Genomic DNA, 21,228 nt, shown 5'->3' on the forward strand with positions numbered 1-21,228 from the left:
CTTATGCCATCGTCCTTTCTTTCCATTTGCTTTTTAAGAGTGCAAATTTCTTTTGATTATATTGGTAACAAATTAACATATTTTACAAACTATTCCAATTTATTTAGAAAATGTTACTAATTTCATTAGAAATTATGAATGTAATCATGGTTTATTAATTTTTTACTAAACATAAATACTACATATAAAAAGGAATAGATATTTGATTTTGTTTTACTTTGATTAGAAAAACTTGTGGTAGTAATAACGAAATAGTGACAGAGGTGCAACTTTCAAATCAACAACCAACGTACACTTAATTAAGGTAATATTTTTTAGTTGATCAGACTGATATATGCCATAAAGTAGTAAGATTTACTCATTTATAAATTGACAATTTTAGCAGTTTATAGACCATTCATCTATAAAATTATGATTATTATAAAATGACATTTTATAATAATTTACATACTATTTGCCAATTAAAAATAATTTTGATAAAAATGTGCATATAAATCCCTATTGTAAATGATACAAAATATATTTGAAACTCATGAAACTTAATATATAGGTAAATTTACTATAATTTTCAAAGATTATGCTACATTAGTACAACTTTATCTTTTATACTTGTGACCTAGAAAATAAATTTATTAAAACACATAACATTTATAAATGATACATACATTTATTAAAATGCTTAAAACACAAAACATTTATGAATGATACATACAATCATGTATTATACATTTACGTTACCAACAATTACTAACTATAATATTAAGTTTCAATCATTAATAAAAAAATCTTAGCTACTTCCTAATACTTGTTTCATATAAGTTTCTTTAAGTAAAATAGTAAATTTATGCCACAAACTAGTAAGTTAAGATGATTAACCAAATTTACTATTCTATCAACAAGATTTACTATTAATCTATAAAAACTTACTATTATTTGAACTAAACTTACTTTGCAAAAAGTAAGTTTCGAATATAGAGTAGTAATTTATTTTTTAAAAAAAGTAACTTTCATTTTTATTTCAATTTACTTTTTGAGACATAAATAGGTAACACTTATATGACCATTTTTTATTTATTTTTGATTTACTTTTAGCGATCATTTGATTATTTGATAGACCTATCCACCTAAATAAGATAACACTTAAAAATAAGAAATTAAGTTTCCCATCTAAAATAGTAAGTTAACCCGTTAATAAATTGGTAACTTTTATACTCAAAAGGTAAATTGGAATAAATATCAAACTTACTTTTTAAATAAATAAATTACTATTTTATATCCCAAACTTACTTTTTAGAGAGTAAGTTTAATTCAAGTAATAGTAAGTTTTTATACATAAATAGTAATTCTTACTGATAACATGGTAAAATTGATTAATAATCAAAACTTATTGATTTATGGGACACATGTACTATTTTACTTTAAAACATATTTTAAACTAGTATTAGGAAATTTATTTGAAATAATGATGAGATGTTTTATTAATGATTAATTCTTAGTACCTTAGTTAGTAAGTACTCATAATATACCTGTATAATACATGATTATAGTAATTTAAAAAAATTATTTATATATTTTAAAATACTATGAAAAATAGTTTGACTTTTCACATAATCTTGTAAAATATGTAATAAAATTTTATCGTATATAAGTTTTTAATCATTTTCAATTTTTGAAAAGTTTGAAAGTTTGGATAACAATAACAACAAATCTTCCTAGTTATATATAGAATATTACTTGCTTATATATCAAATTTTTTATAATTTAACACCTATGAATATAATTAGATGATAAAGTTTTAATAAATTTACATCTGAGACACAAGAAATAATAAGAGTAAAAGTCTAAACAAAATGAGAAATAATATAATAATAAAAATGACAAAATTAGTATAACAATTAATATAAGAAAATCAGTATGATCTGGATTTTTTTCCTTTGGAGATTGTTCATAAGAATAGGATCCAATAATTATAAATGAAAATCACATGCATATATAATCTATTGTATAATTTAAATTAAATTTAGTTCACGTATAAAATGGTCCTAAAATAATTAGTACACTATGATACAATGTTATTTTAACAACAAAAATTTATTTTTACTAAAAGTCTAAAATATCCATGACATATGTATGGGGGATATTTTACCATATTTGTATCTCACATCTAATCATGAAAGTTAATTTGAGAAAAAATATTTTTGACAATAGAATTATTTTGAATTTAGTCAACAAGTTGAGATTTTTTAAACAATAAAAATGAAATATTTTGGGAACTTAGTTGTTTATTTTCCCATAATTAAAAATTGCTATATTTTAGCAATTGTTGCCATTGACTTTTCATTCTGTAGACTAATTTTTATCAATGCAAAATTAGTTTTATTAACAATAATTGAAGTTCCATTGATCCGAGGATTGGCATTTTATTGCTATTATTTTATATGTAAATATTTAACCTAAGTAATAAAATAAATAATAGCTACTTAAAAAAAAAGAAAAATTGGTGCTCAATTGATTGTGGTGTAAAATATTAGTATACAATTAACTAGTGTTTGAAATGGAATTAAATTTATTTAGTATTTTACTGCTAACAACCTTGACCCCATTTAATGGTTAAAGAAAAAATAAAAGAGACGTAGAGACTGGGATTGGTTCCTTAGTGTGAAAAAGGAAAGTTCTTCTAAACTAATGCTGCCTGAAATTCTGGATGCACATGAAATTAGAAATATGATAACTTTGCAATTCATTCTCGTTCATGATGAATTTCTTCGATTCTATATAGAATCGCAATTTTTTTCGTTCAGCCTGAAAACATTTTTTTTGTCATATTGATGGCTTTTGCTTTTAAGATTATCTACATGTCGGTGGTTAGTATTATTGACAAGGTTAGAGGTCATGGAAAATGTTACTAATTTTAGGAGAAATTATGTATTGTAAAAGTGGTTTAATAATTTTCTATTAAGCATAACTACTGCATACAAAAGGAAAAGCTATTTGATTTTATTTTGCTTTGATTAGAAGAACTTGTGCTAGTAATAAAGGAAATTTCAATTCAACAATCAACATGCACATGATTACAGTAATTTTTTTAGTCATTTAGACTAATATATGCCATAAAGTAGTCAGATTTAGTCGTTTTGAATTCATAATTTTAACAGTTTACATAAAAATTCATCTATAAAATTCATCTATAGAAAATATGGTGATGTACAGATAAGTGCAATTCTATATATAACTCGAAAGATTTGTTGTTACTGTCATCCAAACTTTCTAACCTTTCACAAATTCAAAAATAATTCAAAATTTATAATATGACAAATTATTCTTACATATTTTATAAGGTCATATGCAAAAAAAAAAAAAGTTTTCATAGTATATTTAAAATACTTAAAATATATAACACTTATAAATGATACGTACAATTGTGTATCATACATTTACATTACGAGTAATTACTAACTATAATACTAAGCTTCAATTATTAATAAAAAAATCTTAGCATTATTTCAAATAAAGTCCCTAATACTTGTTTCATATAAGTTTCTTTAAGTAAAATAGTAAATTTATGCCACAAACTAGTAAGTTTTGATGATTAACCAAATTTACTATTCTATCAACAATATTTACTATTAATCTATAAAAACTTACTATTACTTGAACTAAACTTACTCTCCAAAAACTAAGTTTCAGATATAGAGTAGTAATTTACTTCAAAAAAAAAGTAAGTTCCATATTTATTCAAATTTACTTTTTGAGATATAAAAGTTACTAAATTATTGAGTTAACTTACTATTTTTTATGTAAAACTTACTAACCAAAATTTTAGGTACTATTTTATTTAGATGACCAGTATAACAGGTAATCAAATGGTCGCTAAAAGTATTTTTACCTGTTATATCAGGTAAAAACAGTTTCGTTACCATAACGATCGTTACTTCAGACTTTTCCGATGGGATGACGGGCTAAGGTCTGAAAAAGAGAGTGTGCGAGAGAGAGGAGATAACGGCTGGACAATTAGAGTGACGGCGGGATAGCGGGACGAAAGAAACCAGAGGAGAGAACAGCGTGAGAAAGATAGGGAGGATGGCTGGAGAGAAAGAACGGCGGATGAAAAAGAATCTGGGACAGCTGAGGAAAGACGAGCATAGGTAGAGTCTTGTGACGGCGGAGGAAGCGAAGAAGTAGAGTGGCGGCAGAGTGAGGAAGAAAGGGGATTTGGGGTTGCAAGCACGGTGCTGCGTTATCATCACTGTTCTCCTATTGACGTCCTTCGAAGGCCTGGCAGAATCATCCGAATCCTTTCTTGGTCATTCCCCGACTCATTTTGTGATTAAGGTAAGATCCTTATCTCTTAGAATTAGAAACTGTTTTCTTTAATTGTTGGTTTGCACCCTTTTGCTATCTGCTGGTTCAGTTGTCCCTTGTAGTCTTTCATTTTCGTTTCCGTAGTTTTGGTTTAAGTTTGGATTTGGGATTATGATTCACAGCGGGACTGTTATGCTTGCTTGACTTGTGTGATGTTTGCCGAGGTTGAAAACATAGCAAAGCTTCGCAGTTTTGCCTCCTGTTGCTGTTGACTGGGTTTGTTTAGCGTTGGGTTGTATGATTGCGCGACTTTGTTAGACTGGAGATGGGTTTGTACGATTTGTGAATCTAATAGAGTAAACATAGAAGAGTTGCAAAATTTTTCAGATTTCGCATGATCTCTTAGTCTGTCCTTTTGTTTCTTTACTTGAACTCTCGGTTTGATGGCCATTAGAGTGTTGGATAATACTTCTTGCTGGGGTTTAGATTTCCTTGGGCAAAGCTTTGTATATAATGTTTGCTGCAATAAGCTTGAAGTTGTCGGTTTTGTTGCCACAACTTTTCTTTTCATTTTTGGGTCCAATGTTTGATAATGAGTAAGTTTGCAGTGTTTGGAGGGTGATTTTTCTTTGCAAAATGTTTCGGTAAACTAGAAGCTAGGAAAGAACTTGTAGCTTTGACGCTCCCTGTTTTATTCCTCCTGCATTTTTGCTGTGCTTGAACCAAACTGAAGTTGCATGTCTTTGGGTTCATAGTCTGGTTTCATTTATCTACCTCAATGGAACGATTCAATCGTGTGCATAATTGACTTTACCGCAAGTTTCACTCCTTTCTTTGCTGCATTTCTGGTCTAGTTGATTTGATTGGATCTTCTAGGATAGATGATCATGTTAATGACGATGGAATAAGTCCTATCACTTGGGTTTGGTTGTCCAATAGAGTTTGTTTTGAGTTTCTTGCGCACAAACACATCCAAGCTGAAGTAAAATAAAAAGCTGCGTTCATTCTTATGACTTGCTGTGTTCTTTCCCGCAACAGCCCACCAAATGGGTTTGTCACCTAATTTGCTATGTGATCTTGTGTTAGAAAGAGGAAGTTGAATCGTTGGTGTTGATTTTGTGTGTTGTTGGTCCAAAGGCACATAGATTAGGCTCGAATGTTTGCTGGAAATCAAGTTCCCGTAATGGCCGAAAAATGCAGAATGTTGCTCTTCGATGCATGCATGAACATGTTACCAAAATTGCGCTTTGCTCCCCTTAGCTTCTACCTATGCTTCTATAGCCCGAACAATTGGAAAATCAATCAAATTGGCCCCTTTAACTTCTTTAATTGTTTCAATCGGGTCATTGTTTTTTCAAATTTGATGAATATGAATTGTTTAGTTTATTTGAATGCTTTGAGTGATTCAATTTCGTGTTTATTTCCATTTCATGTGATTATTTTATTAATTAAAGTGATGCCTTGACCTTTTCTTTATTTTTGGAGGGTAAATAAGTAATTTCACCCCATTAGGGTCCCAATTCAAGGGAGGTACACTCTATCCCTTATTTCTCACTTTATTTGACCCTATGTGCACTTATGTGTTTTATGTGTGTAATTGCATGATTCTGAATGTTTTATTTTATTTTCATTCATTTATTTCTTTAGTTATTTATTTTTACTTTAATTTATGCGCTTATTCTAATGTAATTATTTGAAAGGCATTTAAATGCCAAGTTGTAATAGTTAGGCTTGCTTTGCTTCATTTTATTTCACATTCCCCTTTTAGATGGTAGTAGGGCCTCCCCTTTTGTAATAGATAGGGCTTATGTGCTATGTGTGCCTATATGCCTATGTGTTTAATTGCTTTCCCTAGGCTTTTGCATCTAGATAAGCATGCTTATGTGCTACATGTTATGTGAAACTATGTGCTTTGCATGTCTATTTGCTTTAGTATTATATCTGATTATATGGTTGGAATGTACGTTGCCGTGGCTAGTCCAATGCTAGTCATGGTCTTCCCCTCGAGCTCACAAGTCCAATGCTTGTGAAGAGCGTTAGTAAAGGGCTAGTCCAATACTAGACCCAATAGGGCCACCCCCTCGCTAGTACATACTTGCATGCCTTCACTACATTTCCATTCATTTTTCCTTTTAGTATTTTTTACATTTTTTTTGCATGAACCTTCTCCCTTTTCCCGCATTTGAAACATGATCTTTAGGATTTTGCATTTCACTCTAGTCATTAGGGTCATTTGCCTGATTAGGTTAGGGAGTTACTCTTTTGGTAAGGGGGATGGACGAGTTTGGCTACACATAGCCTTAGCACGTTCATTCTTTTTCTAACCAAAAGGAAAAGTAAAAGTCACGATTTAGGGTCTCCCCGTACCCATCTTGCTCGCATTCCTCTAGGGTTCATGCATTTCATTTATCCACTATCATTTTGCACTCTCATTTCATATTCTATCCCTTTTCCCACATTTTTCACTTCACACGACTCTTATTTTACACATTCTCACTCTACCACTTGCACTTTATATACTACCACTGAGCACACATACACATCACACGATCACTTTACATACCACACCTTGCACCCCCATTTGCACACTCCCACTTACACACTATTATTTTTATTATTACTTTTTTCACTTCACACAATCTCATGTTTTCACATTGCATACATTCATTCCATTCATTTTTTCGTCATTAGCATTACTCGTGACCTCTTGGAGGGTTTATCCTTGGCTATCACAACTCATGTGATTTAGTCCGATCGAGCCTCTAAGAGATATTGGTCTCTTTCGATTCCTCATTAGGTTTAGGATTGCATTCATATTAGTTACATCCAAATGCGATACATTTTTTGATTAGAAATTAGGAAAATCATGACTAAATCATGCAACTAGCTTAGGCTAGGTTGAGAGGGTGCCTTAGACATTGTCTTTGCCTTCCCTCTCTTCAACCGCGACCCCCGAACCATTTTCTCTGATGTGTCGTAGATTTTGGAGTCAATCTAAAAAGGTTTTACATTTAAATCCACATTTTTTGGGTGACTTGGTACACCCTAACTCAATACCAAATGGCGACTCCTACATTTTACCAAAACCTTTTTAGATTACTATTTTGGCCAAATCGTCGCATTTCAAAGTCCCATGACCTTTTTCTTTTTCACACACATCACCAATTTTCAAACCATACTTCACTCATTCTTATTTTTATTATTAAAAATGGGGCGCGACAAGGGTAAGGCAATATATTATACCTGCAGATTTGGTTGTCTTAAATATGGAGAAAGATGTGAAAATGCCAATTATTCTAGGAAGATCATTTTTTAGCCATTGCACGAACTATAATTGATGTAGAAAAAGATAAGCTTATATTTAGGGTTAATGGTGAGGAATTGGAATTTAATTTGATCAATAAAGATGGGAGTATAGAGCCTATTGCTCTTGTTTCTAATATTCCACGTAATGAAAGGGTGAACCAGAAAATGAATGAAGAAGTCAAATCTATAAATTTTCTTGGTACTAATTTTTATGGTATAGGAGCAAGGGAAGCAAGGTTAAGGACTGAAGTTGGCTTAATAAGTTCACCATTCCATGAAAGAATAGGTGAAAAGTTGAGCCAACTCGAAAAGGGCGAGTAAATTCTACTTCAAGGTGCAGTTGAACCTTTACATGACAAATATAATACTCCTCCTTGGCATTTGAGGAAGTTGGACGATGGAGATAAATGCATGGCTCATCACACGGTGGAATGGCTCAGGAGTTTTGATTCATGGGGAGAAAATCACTTCCCAATGTCCTAAAAAGATCAAAATCTTTTGAGTTGAACCAACGATTATAAATAAAAGCGCTAATTGGGAGGCAACCCAATGTTTATGTTACATATGTTAAATTAGTGTGATTTTGTGTTTAAAACGTGTAGTTAATTTAATTTATTTTTTGCATTATAGGTTCGGCCGAAGGAAGCAAAGGTGACCATTTGAGGTAGAAAAGGCAAAATTTGATCGAGAAATTCAATCCCTCGATTTGCGTTAAAGGTGTTCTCAATCCGTTAAAAAGGGATAAAATGCGTGTTTCGATCCTTTTACATGTGCATGCGATGATAAATTTGGCAAAAGGATGATCTAGACTGCATTAGAAGTATTTGGGGTTGAATGCATAATTTTGGAAACTTGACATTTCTACAAAAATTGCAGAATAATATGCACGAATCAGAAAAATGCAACTACATGTTGCGTATGTCATTAACCGCGTATTCGTTTCTGCTCGTTTCTTGCATAAAATGTGACTTGAAATATGTGCCTCAAAGTCGCGTTTTCTCTAAAGTCGTGTATTCATGTCAGTAAAATCATACAAGAAAATGCGACTACAATACGCAACATGTAGTCGCGTATTCAATCCTACAACAATTGTGAAGAAAACGCAATTAGGAAAATGCGACATGTAGTCGCATATTGTGTAGTCGTGTTTTCTTCCATCGTTTTAAACCCTATACACGTGGTTATTCTTCTTCATTTTCCTTCTTCTTCTTCTTCCCACAGTCGCGTTTTCCTCAAGTTATACACACACACCAATTCACAAATCTTCACTTTTACTCCATTTTCTTACTAGAAAACATCAACCTAATACCTTTTGATCATCTTATAGCCTTCTAACTGATTGAAATTCAAGAAAAACAACTAAAAATTGATTTTTAAGAGATTTGGGGTTAGGGTTCTTAATTTGCAATTTCTTCAATTGGAGGTCAATTGGAGTGAATTTGATAGGGCTTTTTACATAGTCGTCATCTCTAAACATCCTTCTATGTGATTGAGTAAATTTCTTCATCAATTCTTTGAATTTTAGATGTTGGTATTTTTCAATTTCCTGAATTTTTTGACATCTTCTAATTTCAAATTTTTTATGAATATTATGGATTTTTTGGTTTCCAATATGCTTATTATGATTGTCTAAGCATGTTTACATGTTAAATTATAGCAATTGATGGATTATTAATTATTTAAATTTGTAAATTGCTATATTTGGAAAAATTGAAAAAGTTGCTTAGATTGTTATTGAACCCTTATTGATGGATGATTATGGTTAGAAATGGTTGAGTGATGATATTTTGGCATGTGCATTGTGTATATGGAGTAATTTTAATGAATTTTGTGAATTATTAGGATAATTTTTGCTTAACCATGTTTATAACTAGTTGTGCATTATTGTCGTTAATTAACGATTGCTATAATCATGATTAGTACTAATTTTGTTAATTGAGGCATATCTGTTACCTATTTTAATAAATTGGTGATTTTGACAATTTTTGGCACTTGCCTGGGTCACATCTCGGATGTCATAATTGTGATTTTTGATATATATATTTATTTAATTTCTTATGACATAGGGATATGTATGTGTGGTTATTTGAGCCAACTATGGTTATTTACGGTTATTTGAGGTTATTTGAGCCAATATGTGTTAGTACATGTGGATAATTGAATCTCTTTTCTTAAGATACTATGGCATGGGGAAAGCAAGTTGTCTATTCGTTCTTTAGTAGTGACGAAATGGAGGTGAGTGAGGATATTGAAGAAAGCGAAGAAGAGAGATCTCTTTCTCCTCAACCGATGAGGAGACAACAAGGGGAGGGCACCTCTTGTGTTGTCCATATTGTCGTCTTTGATAGTGCCAAGTTCACAAGTCTTAGGAATCAAGAATGGCACGAAACGCATGCTAATTTCGAGTTTCTCTTCGAAATGCATGTGAGTCCGGAAATTGAAGTGGTCTATTATATTAAAGAAGTGTTTAACCAACTTGGTTGGATGCCTATTCTCACACTGTCGACTCACTATTATCCAAACTTGGTGCGTGAGTTTTATGCTAACATTGAAAACAAGACACGTCACAGTGGCGAGTTATTGGAGTCATGGGTGCGAGGACGGCGCATTGTTTTATCACGGGAATGCCTAGATGCTATTTTTGGATGTAGCAACCAAGGTCGAGCGATCGATCTGAAGAAGGGTTTCATCGCACCAAATAGACGGTGGAATCCATCGCACGCCATGAATAGATTTGGTCTTGAGTACCAACCTTTTTGGTCTTTAAGGAAAGAGACAATGGTAGCTAGTGTCTTTGAACCTCGCCATCGTCTCATCATTTATATAATGGCGCACAATGTCATACCCAAAAAGACTAGTCATACAGAGGTCCGAAAAAGTGATATCTATTTTCTTGATAATATGTTTCATATTCGGGAGTTCTTCTACGCCCGAATTCCATTGCCCAACATCATCATTAGCTATATAAGATCTACGGCGAGGAGGCGGACCACTTCATTCAAGTTAACATTTCCTCGTCTTCTTTCTTTGGCATTCAAGCATCAAGATGTTAACTTGCCATGTACAACCTGCGAATTTGTCAAGCCAACAACAGAGTTATTAGTTTCTTCACTTCAGCGTATGGGTATTGGCACGGAGAACATCCCTCAACCTACTCGAGAAAGGAAACAAAAGGCGCATCATGACCGGGATAAAGCAGGACTTTCTACTGCTCCACCTCCTCCTCCACCACAGTAATCAAATTGCCAACGGCTTTTTACTCGCTTGGACGATATTGAATGTCGGTTGGGACGGATGGACACTCATTTGGAGTGTACTGAGTATTATCTAGGTATTTCTCCACCTCATGACGATGATGATGAAGAAGAATATGATGATTGAAACTGCACCTTTGGATGGCTCTTCTTTGTGTTTCCTAATTTTATTATTTTTTAATCTTTTGTTTGTAAGATGTTTAACTTGCACTTTTTCTTTTATATTTTATCTTTTGGACAGTGTTAGTAGATGTTATGTTTTGTGGCGAAAGTTCGTGATTCATGGTTGATCTGGATCTCAACCATTGCATTGAGAAGTATTTCTTTCTATCTTTTGTTGCTTTCCTTTCCCCACACAATGAGGACAATGTGTATTTTAAATGTGGGAGAGGAAATGTGTGGTAATTGTAGTATTTTTGTGTTGGGAGAACTGCACAAATAATCCCTCACATATTGCAAATGTGAAAATTTAGTCCCTCAGATCGAAAATGATCAATTTTAGTCCTTATCAAATAAAAAATGATCAATTTGAGTCCTTTTTCACTTTTCCGACTGATTTTTGCCCGGAATATCTCACGCGCACACCACGTGGCCAACTTTTCAAGGGTAAAAATGCCAAACCACTTATATGTTGACCAAAACCAAAATGTAAAGGGCGAATACTTCCTAAAATTCTTGATGCTCGAAGACTTGACTGAGTCCAAGAATCCTCTATTCCGTAGTCCTTCATTACCCAAATCCCCGCGCTAAAAGAAGCAAGAGAAGAAGGAAGAGGAAATTCTTTAGGAAACAAGCAAAGGCAACCATCCAAGGACCCCAGATAAGTGGTTTGGCATTTTGGTAAGGACTAAAATTGAGATAAGGAAGAAGAAGAAAAGCTCTGCGTAGCTATGGCGTCCATGGCTAGTGCAAGCGTAGCTCCTGCTGGATTCTCATACGGCAGGCCTCCATTTTCTGCTTCAGAGAAGCTGAGGAGAACGGTGGTGGTGAGGGCTGAAGCCATAAACCCAGGTATCAGGAAGACCGAAGACAAAGTGGTGGACTCTGTTGTTATCGCCGAACTGAACAAGCCTCTCACTGCTTACTGCAGGTTTTTCATTTACCATCTCTTGCGTACTTGATCACTTCCAACTTTTCTGATTACCTTGTTGGATCATGGAAGGGAAACATGTTTTCTTTTTCCCTTGTTTTGGGAATTAATCTGTCTGGAAGCCTTGTAGATTCATTCTTTGCTCAAAGTAAAATATGAACTTAACAGGCCTTTGTATTCAGACACTACCCTCTAGGCATTAAGCCTAAAACACTGATAGAAGTCAATTTTAGCGTGAATGCCTAACATTTAATTATGTTAAGTGCGAATTCAGGCCATAGCCAGGGGTTTTTGATGACACAGTAAAAGTAAACATTCTTTTGAGCGGTGACGGATTGGTTGACTTGTTGGAGCAGGTGTTGGCGGTCTGGGACTTTCCCTTTATGCGATGGAAGCCATGTGAAGCACAATAAGGCTACTGGAGACAATGTTGGGCCTCTGCTAGTGAAGAAGCAGTGACTAGTAAATGATATAGCACTATTATACATTCTTGAATATTCCAAACTTGGTGCAGCATAGTATATCGTGTTCTGATGGGGAAATCCTTGTATGTTCTTAATGCAATATGATGATCTCTATCTGGAGTTGTAATAAAGTGATAGTTTTCTACTCCTGTAGTGGAAATTCCTTCTGATTTCAACTAGTTCAATCAGAACCAGAAAAGTGGTTTTGGTCCTTTACATTTTGGTTTTGGTCAACAGATAAATGGTTTGGCATTTTTACCCTTGAAAAGTTGGCCACGTGGTGTGCGCGTGAGATATTCCGGGTAAAAATCAGTCGGAAAAGTGAAAAGGGACTCAAATTGATCCTTTTTTATTTGATAAGGACTAAAATTGATCATTTTCGATCTGAGGGACTAAATTTTCACATTTGCAATATATGAGGGACTATTTGTGCAGTTCTCCCTTTTGTGTTTATTGCTTGGACTTGATGATTGAAATATAAACTGCGCTTGAATGTTGTTAATCTTGGGTTTGCTGGCAGGGAGTTTCGTCCAGTTTTAAGGGAAAACTCTGCCAAAATTTTTCCAAAATCTTGTCCAAATTTGCAAAATTACCCAAAAAAGTGTCAATTTTTTCGATTTTATCCAAAGGGTAACAAGTACAATACCATTAGTAACTCAAATTCTCTTACTTTTGATGTAAATATAAATGACTTGATAATTTCCTATCTCAATTGACTTGGAAATGGTTATTATGTGATTGTAATTTTTGTATTTATAGGAAAGTATATCTAGTAAAGTGGAGAAAATTATGCCTACATTTTGCATGTTTGATGAAATTTCTTCTCTTTACTTGATTTTATAAGTGATAAATATGGTCAATAAATGTAATACTCTTCTCATGATTATACTTTTGAGGGAATGTTAATTATATTTACTATGGAAAAAGAAAAAAAAGTAGAAGAAAAGAAAAGAAAAAAAAGAGGGAGAAGTCAAAAAAAGAAAAGAATAAGAGTTATTCTACTCCAATTGTGAGGACTCGCAAAATTCTTCATATTTTCTTCAAATTTCCTTTTATTTTGACTAAATTACTTTATAATATCTTTACTACTCATTTACTCCCTCAATAGTTGCAATAAATCATCGAATCAAGAGTTTTACCTTTAGTTTCGTAGGTGGTGTAAATTAGGGTTTTTGCGTATTTCTGTACTGTGATTAATTGGTGAGGTGTGTGTACTAAATTTGGTGGATAAAAGTGAGTACTAGGTAAAGGAAAATGTGTGATTAGAGGTGATAATAATAAAGTAGTGAATTATAAGTTAAAACGTTAGTACGCGCGAGTTAAGGAAAATCGACTTGAGCCGACGTGCACCATTTGCTACCGATTGAGTGCACGACTTGAACCCCACATTATTACCTTAATCTCCTTGAATTTATTTCAGAAATATCAGCCCTAAAATATCCTTGAGGGGGGCCGAAAATCTTGACCAAAAGAAAGAGGAAAAGAAGAAAAAAATTTGAGATTGAAGCTTGCGGCGACACTTGGCGGCAATCCATCCAACTTTGACCAAACCAATTTCCTATCTTCTTATCTTTCTCTTGGCTTCATTTCTTCTTCATTTTCATCTTGTTGGCCAAGCTTTAGGGAGAGGAGAAGAGAGAAAAATTTTCAATTTTTTCAACTTGATATCTTGCTTGATTCTTGAGAAAATTAACGTGAAACTTGAATCCACTCCGATCAATCTTTGGGAGAGCTTGGAGATGAGCTTGGTGGAACTTTTGGGAGAAAGAAAATTCTTGTATCACAACTTATTTTGGGGGTTTTGAGGTATTATACTAGAAACCTCTCTTTTTTTTTCTTTCTCATAGTGCAATTTAAGCAACCCATGGCTTGATTGTTATGGATTTTATGGAAGATTTCATGGTCTTACTTCTTAGGTTATAATTTTCAGCTAGGGTTTATAATTTTTAGTTTCGATTAATGTTGTTTATCTAGTATATGATGTTTATGAGCTTGGATAGGGATTTGGGGTAGTGATTAAAGGCATGAATGTTACTTTTAAGCATTGAGACATCAAATTCCAGCAATTATAGTGATTCTGACCTACTTTTGCACTGCATGTTCGTCCATGAGAGAGGCCAAATCAGGTCTTGCTCAAAACATGAAAGTTGTAGGGAATTGAGTTATCTAGCTACCTGTAAAATTTCAGCTCAATCAGAGTACTATATCTTATGAAATAACTAAAATACCCCTGACTGCCAAATGCTCAGTTTAACCGACAGTTTTCTATTTTCTCTGAGATTTCGCTTTTTGACCTTGAAAATGCAAGAACTAGGTGTCAATATCTGCATAGGAAATGTAGTTCTCTGTCTTAGTTTCGAAACTCCATAAAATTTACCCCAATCCGATAAGTGTAGCTTTAGTTGTGACCAAAAGGCCGGTAGATGTCAAACCTGTTGCTTTGTTATTTGTCTTTAAAACTAGTTTCTAGCTTCTAGCTTTGATTTGGATGGTTGCATTGCTCGAATTGACCTATATTTGGATGACATTGAGCCGAGTTGAAGAGCTATTATGTTAAGCTCATTATGTATGGAATTGGGTTGAGTTGAGGAAAATAATGAAGGTATAAATGGCTAGAAAATAGCTAAATACAAAGGGCATGCTGCCCAAATTTTCACTCAAGGGTTAGGCGAGCGAACTTGAGACTTGAGCGATGACTTGAGGTTGAAACAAACTTCGCGTGTTATGGTATTCGAGTTTCGTTTTGTTAGTAAGAGGTATATGAGCTGAATTTGGCCAACACTCGTACCCTTAAAAAGTGAAAATAGCGACTATTCGGAATATGTTTTCCTCATCTTTTAGCCACTTTACGAGCTTAAACGTTTTAACCGCTTCCTTACCAAAACTAAAAGAGCGAACATAAGTTTTCTAGGTTGTGATAAGCCAAAAATGAATACTAGTTAAATGAGTTTCAGTTACTTAATTTTCGTTAAATGAAACGCTTAAGTTTCGAACCCTAGTCGATTTCAAGCTCTTAAATGATGTTTTATCGCAAATTTGAACTCCACACAAGAAGTAATACCTGAACATGATCTTAAGAAGCATTAAATCTTTGGTGACTGTTTCCAAATACCTGATTGAACTTGACACTTGTTTTCAATATTTGACCAATGTGATCAAATGATCTTTGATTGGTATGATCGGGCAAGGGTGTACTTTATCACACTTGTTCTAACGTGATATATTCTTGTTCATTGATTGTAATTGAATCGATATACATGCTTATGATTCGTATCTTGTCTGGAATTTCAGAAACCCTGTAGCTAGTTAATCGAGTCGAGCCGGCAAGGGTTTGGTCGATTAGATAACGAATCCTGGGTCTTTAGTTTTGTCGAGTGGAGTGTTATCTCCTCGACTAATCTGTATACTCGAGTATTACCACTAGTGTTTATCTTGGAGTTTGGGCCTGGTAAGGGGTTTGGTCGGTGGACGGAGATTGGAGTTAAGTGGTGTACTACTGGACTAGTTACCTTACTTGAAAACTGACGGAGTGTCAACTACTACTTGATCAAACTATGGTGGAGCTAGTTTGCAAAAGCAACTGTATCCTTTTACTTGAAATGTTGACTACTTAATGTTTGGTCATACGAAGTGTTATTGCTTATTTTCTTGACTTGTTATGCTCGCTACTTTGCCACTTTGATACTTTCACTTTTAATTAATGGTCAACTTGCTATTTGGAACCTCACTGAGTTTTAGCTCACTCTATTAGTTTTGTTTTCCTTACAGGGGGTACGAACGAGGCGTGAGACTGGTACAGGCTAGCGTAGTCTAGTTTTTGGAAATTTTGTAATTGTACTCGTATTAGTCACTCGAGTAGGGTTGAATGTATTTAGAACTCCAACCTTTTGATCTATTTGGGATTGTATGGAAGTTTGAGATAGAAATGAATGTATTTGTATGTTCCCAAACTTGAAAACTGTTGTTCCATTTACGTGCGAGGTTGTGAAATATTTTATTCGAAATAAGTGAGCGAATCCTGGCGAGAGCTGGGTAGGCAGTCCGCTAAACCCTGGGGTACGCCCTAAGGGGAGGTGGGGTCGTCACACCAATAGTTCTTGTACTTAGTAATCGGGAATTTTCATCTAAAAATGTCAATTTTCACGTAAAACGGTACGTGAATTAAGAGTATGCAAAGTAACTTGAGTATGTAAAGTGTTGAGTAACCCGCAATCTTCATCTAAAAATATCGATTTTCGCGACAAAAGACACTTTCACAACTTAAGTTATATTTAACTAAGTGATATGAATAAATCCCTCTTTAAGTGGAATAAGAAGATGATCGTGGGTTTAGGAATCATTTTATTGACCATATGAATTGTTTGCTTGTGAAATGGGATAAAGATGAGAAATTGACTTAAACAAGTTAAAATTATGGTATAATAATGGGATAGTTAGGGTTTTAGTAAAAATATGCATTTTGTGGTTTAAGTGGCAAAAGTTGCATTTCTATGGATTTTAATGGTAAAAATTTCATGTTTTTGTAGGTTTTATGATTCAATCATCAAATGGCATGAATTGAGAAGACAATTGGATGATTATTGATGATTTGAAGGGGTTAAAAGAAGACACGAAGTGCAAAACATTCAAAGGAAGAAATGCAAGTAAAGGCAACTTTGACACCTTATCGTATTTCGGCAATGTCTTGAGCTACATGCTTCGGATTGAGGATATTCTTATACCATGTTGAAGCTAATAGATAGATCTATATTTGGTATGAGACATTCCAATCCAGTTCAGTCGTTTTCATTGTCAAAAAATTGAAAGTCAGAAGCTCATTTGCACGGTCGAGAGCTGAATAGGGGATTGACCAGTCAAGGGTATTTTAGTTATTTTGCAATCCACAGAGCTCAAAATTGGATGATTCTTAAAGATTCAAAAGCTAACTCAAAAGATTACAACTTTCATGTTTTGTACAAGATCTGGTTTGGCCCTCATCATGCAGAAAATAATAGTTGAAATGAAGCTAAATACACAGAAGTGAATACGCGACACTCGAAAACACGACATATAGTCGCATATTTCTTAGTCGCATATTGTAACCTGATTTTTGCAATTTACTCAGCTACTTACTCTGTTTTTACACTACTTTCCAGCTATATTCCATACAAGAATTTCGATTGCACATGCTTCAGACTCCAAAAGGAAGAAAAAATGAGCTTTATGTCTTGTCAAAAAACCACTTTTTGACTCTCTTAACAATTAGAAATGTTAGAATCATTAGAAAATAAAGAGTAGAGGACATTATAGAGGAGATTATCAGATTTTATCATTAGAACTTAGTAGTGAATCTTGTCTTGTTCTCTCTAGCTAGAACTTTTGTGAGAACAGTTGGAGACTTCATTGTACACTCATTTTGTTGAAGAAATTGAAGATCATTGGGAGCTTCTTCATTATTTTGGCTAAGCTTTCTTTATCTATCTTTTACTTGTGATTCAATATGTGTTCATGCAATAAAGCCATGTTCTTTCTTGTTATATCTTATATGAGTAGCTAAATTTCTAGATCTAGGGAGTAGATGAAACTTATGGCTACTTGATATGAAGTGAATATGATTTACACTTGTTACATCTTGTATTAAATTGTTTACTTCTGCATGCTTATCACTCGTTATTGCTTGATCACCAATAACAAGCTTATAGTTGTTATTATTCAATGACAATTGGATATAATGATGAAACAACATAAATAGAGCTTAAGTAGTAGATTCATGAGAATAGAGATACACTTAAGTAGATTAAACTTGCATTTCATGAAGTAAATAAGAGTAGACTTAGTTGTTCTCTATGGAAATAGGGAAAACTAGTCTAGTCTAAATCATTTCATCATGAGAATGAGATTTAGTAAATATTGGAGATGAATCCCTAGTTAAACAAGAGTTGTAACAAGCAGTAAATCTATTTATTTGTATCTTTGATGTCATAAGTGGAATCTATATCCCTAAACTCAAGTATTTAGTGAATTTTCTCCATTGTTACCTTGCAAATATCTAGTTAGGACTAGTTAGATAGTAATAATTATAACTTCTCTTGCTTAAGTTGATTATTAGTCCAAATAATAGAGTAAGTAAGGTCTTAGTACTTGCAAAATTGCTCCTTATGGGATCGACCCAATATATACCCTAAACTACTAGTTTGACCTCTATGCTTGCAGTAAAACAGGTATAATTCGGAATTAAACTTATACTTATATCAAAAATCCGTCAGATTGAAGTTTGAATTTCAAGAGACAAGCATGAATGATTCATATATAACCGCTCTTGAGGATTGTGTTAAAAGTGTATATTCCAAATTTATTATAACCCAAAAAAGGCAAGCGGATGTTCCTTTGGTGAGCACTCAAGTTACGCATATTCAAGGTAATATCTATGAATCATTTGAGTTAGGTAAGTCTTTTCCACCTCTCATATTATTAGGACAAGTGGCTTTTGATATCAAATCACCATTACTGATTCACCATGTCCTCTAATAGTGGATTATTCATTGACGAGCCCTTCTTATAAAATGAGGTTATATAGTTAAACCAACGACTATAAACAAAAGCGCTAATTAGGAGGTAACCCAATATTTTGGCAATTTATGTTAATTTGGTATGATTTTATATTTAAATTATGTGTTTAAGTTAATTTGTTATTTTTCTTTTCAAGGTTTGGGAAATAGAAACTAAGATGACTAAATAAGGTGAAAAAAGTGAAATTCGATCAAGAAACTTCACCCCTCGATTTGAGTAATTGTTGTTTTTTATTATTAAAGAAAGGTAGAATGCATATTTTGATTGTTTTACATATGCATGCATTGATTATTTTGATAAAAAAAGTGATCTAGAATACAATTTTGAGCAATTGGGGTAAAGAGTGCAATTTTTATAAAGTTCAAAAATTTCTATAGCAAATTACAGCAAGAAAATGCAGGCTCAATAAAACGTGGCTTCAACCCATGTTTTCAGAGGTCACGTTTTCCTTTCTGCAACAATTACACTGAAAACGCAAGGTCCAAAACACGACCTTAGGTCCCGTTTTCTCACCCCGCATATTGTCTTCTGTAAAAATAAAGCAGAAAACATGACCTAGAAAACTCAGGCTCAAGGCCATGTTTTCTGCTCATATTTTTTGGCATGGTTTTAAAAAGAAACAAAACACGGGCTTGTTCCCTTCTTTTTCTTCTCTTTCACCTCATGTATTTTCTCACACTCACACACTTTCACAAAATCTCACTTTTCCTCAATTTCTTTGCAAGAAATCATCAACCAAACATCATTTGACCTCATAGAACCTTTTTAATCGATTGAAATCCAAGAAAAACACCTCAAAACTCGATTTTAAAGAGGATTAATGTTAGGGTTCTTCATTTCTAAATCCATCAATTGGAGGTCAATTGGGGTGATTTTCATAGGGTTTTTACATCATTTGCATCGCCAAACATCACTCTACCAATTTGAGCAAATTTCTTGAACTTAACTTGATATTTCAAAATTCACCATTTGCATACTTTTTGGGTTTATTGATACACTTTGAACGGTGAATTTGTGATGATATTTGTTGATTCATATAGGTTCTATTATATTTATTTTACATTTTTAAGCGTGTTTAGATGATCAAATGTGGAAATGTGATGATCTATACAATGTTTAATTTTATGCATATTCTTATTTTATGATCAATGTGGTACTTGGCCTGGAAATGTTATTAAGTATAATTGAATAGTTCAAATTGTTAAAATGTGACTTGTTCATGATGTTTGCATATATACATTCATTATATAATGACATTTTAGCAAATTTGAATTTGTAAGCTTTAAAGAATGGCTAGTTTATCTAATTAAAGGAAAATGATCCATTTAAATGGAAATTTATTGCTTGTAAATTCACTATTAAAAATATATAAATTCGAGTTGGCTCTACAAGCTAATGAACCGAATGTCTATGTACTCACTCTACTTGACCAGTTTGCTAAATTAATGCGATTTTAATGTTGACTCTGAATTTGAGTCGAGTTTTAATTGAGTCGGCTCATGAGCGCTAATGGGCTGAGTTGATTCATTTGCAGCCTGCAAGAGTCCTATTTTATTTTAAAAAAAAAGCAAAAATAAATGTCCGAACGGCTAATTGCTTAAAATATAGGAAAAAAAAAACATCGCACAAATGTATCTCTGACACACCTTATTTCTCATTCTATAACTCAGCACGGCAGCAAAATGAATTCTGCACAAGGTCAGAACCTCTGAAATTTCAGTGCGGTAAGCGGTGCAAAATTTTTTTTTTTTTTTAAATAAGCCTATCCCCAGCCGTGCTGACTGGGCACGGATGGGCATGGTCAACAAAAAAAAAAAAGTGGGAGGGGCCTTTGTGCGCCTGATAAAGGCCATGTGACGAGGCCAAATGCTGCACAAAACGGTACATTTTTTTTACTAACCTTTTATTCATAATCTACTCAAATTTAGGCTAATTAGACTACCAAAGTGATTTACAAATCTACAAACAAAAGAGTATTCGTACTAGTTTCATAAGTAGGCTTAAATTAAAATCCTAAACTTAATAAATTTACTTAAACCCCTAATTATACCTGAAAAGTCAGAATTAATTCACCAAAATACACATTAACATCATAAAGAAAGGCCAGGACTCCAAAAATGAGAAATTATATCCATTTTTTGCAAATGTTGAGGCCCTAGCATAATTATGCAAAAGTTAGGGGACAAATTATAAATATAATTTATGGACTTAGATGAAAATCAGTGAGCATAAGAACACAATAAAATTTTTAGAAAATTAAAGA

At 33.3% G+C, this 21,228-nt stretch overlaps 1 protein-coding gene across 1 annotated transcript; it reads left to right on the top strand.

Annotated features, from left to right (window-relative positions):
• The first annotated feature begins 11,555 nt into the window (after nucleotides 1-11,555).
• Nucleotides 11,556-12,592, top strand: LOC113772388 (CDGSH iron-sulfur domain-containing protein NEET-like). The gene is made up of 2 exons (XM_027316980.1): nucleotides 11,556-11,952; nucleotides 12,309-12,592. The coding sequence occupies exons 1-2, from the start codon at nucleotides 11,753-11,755 to the stop codon at nucleotides 12,409-12,411; spliced, it is 303 nt and encodes a 100-aa protein (XP_027172781.1). The 5' UTR covers nucleotides 11,556-11,752; the 3' UTR covers nucleotides 12,412-12,592.
• Nucleotides 12,593-21,228: the final 8,636 nt, after the last annotated feature.

This window comes from Coffea eugenioides, chromosome 5 (genome assembly GCF_003713205.1).
Source record: "Coffea eugenioides isolate CCC68of chromosome 5, Ceug_1.0, whole genome shotgun sequence".
In the NCBI taxonomy this organism is placed as follows: Eukaryota; Viridiplantae; Streptophyta; class Magnoliopsida; order Gentianales; family Rubiaceae; genus Coffea; species Coffea eugenioides.

Bases quoted from the DNA above. Each gene is read 5' to 3' on its own strand.
- LOC113772388 (XM_027316980.1), top strand. From the start codon at position 11,753: ATGGCGTCCATGGCTAGTGCAAGCGTAGCTCCTGCTGGATTCTCATAC. The intron at 11,953-12,308 runs GTTTTTCATTTA...TTGTTGGAGCAG, and splicing joins CCTCTCACTGCTTACTGCAG to GTGTTGGCGGTCTGGGACTT.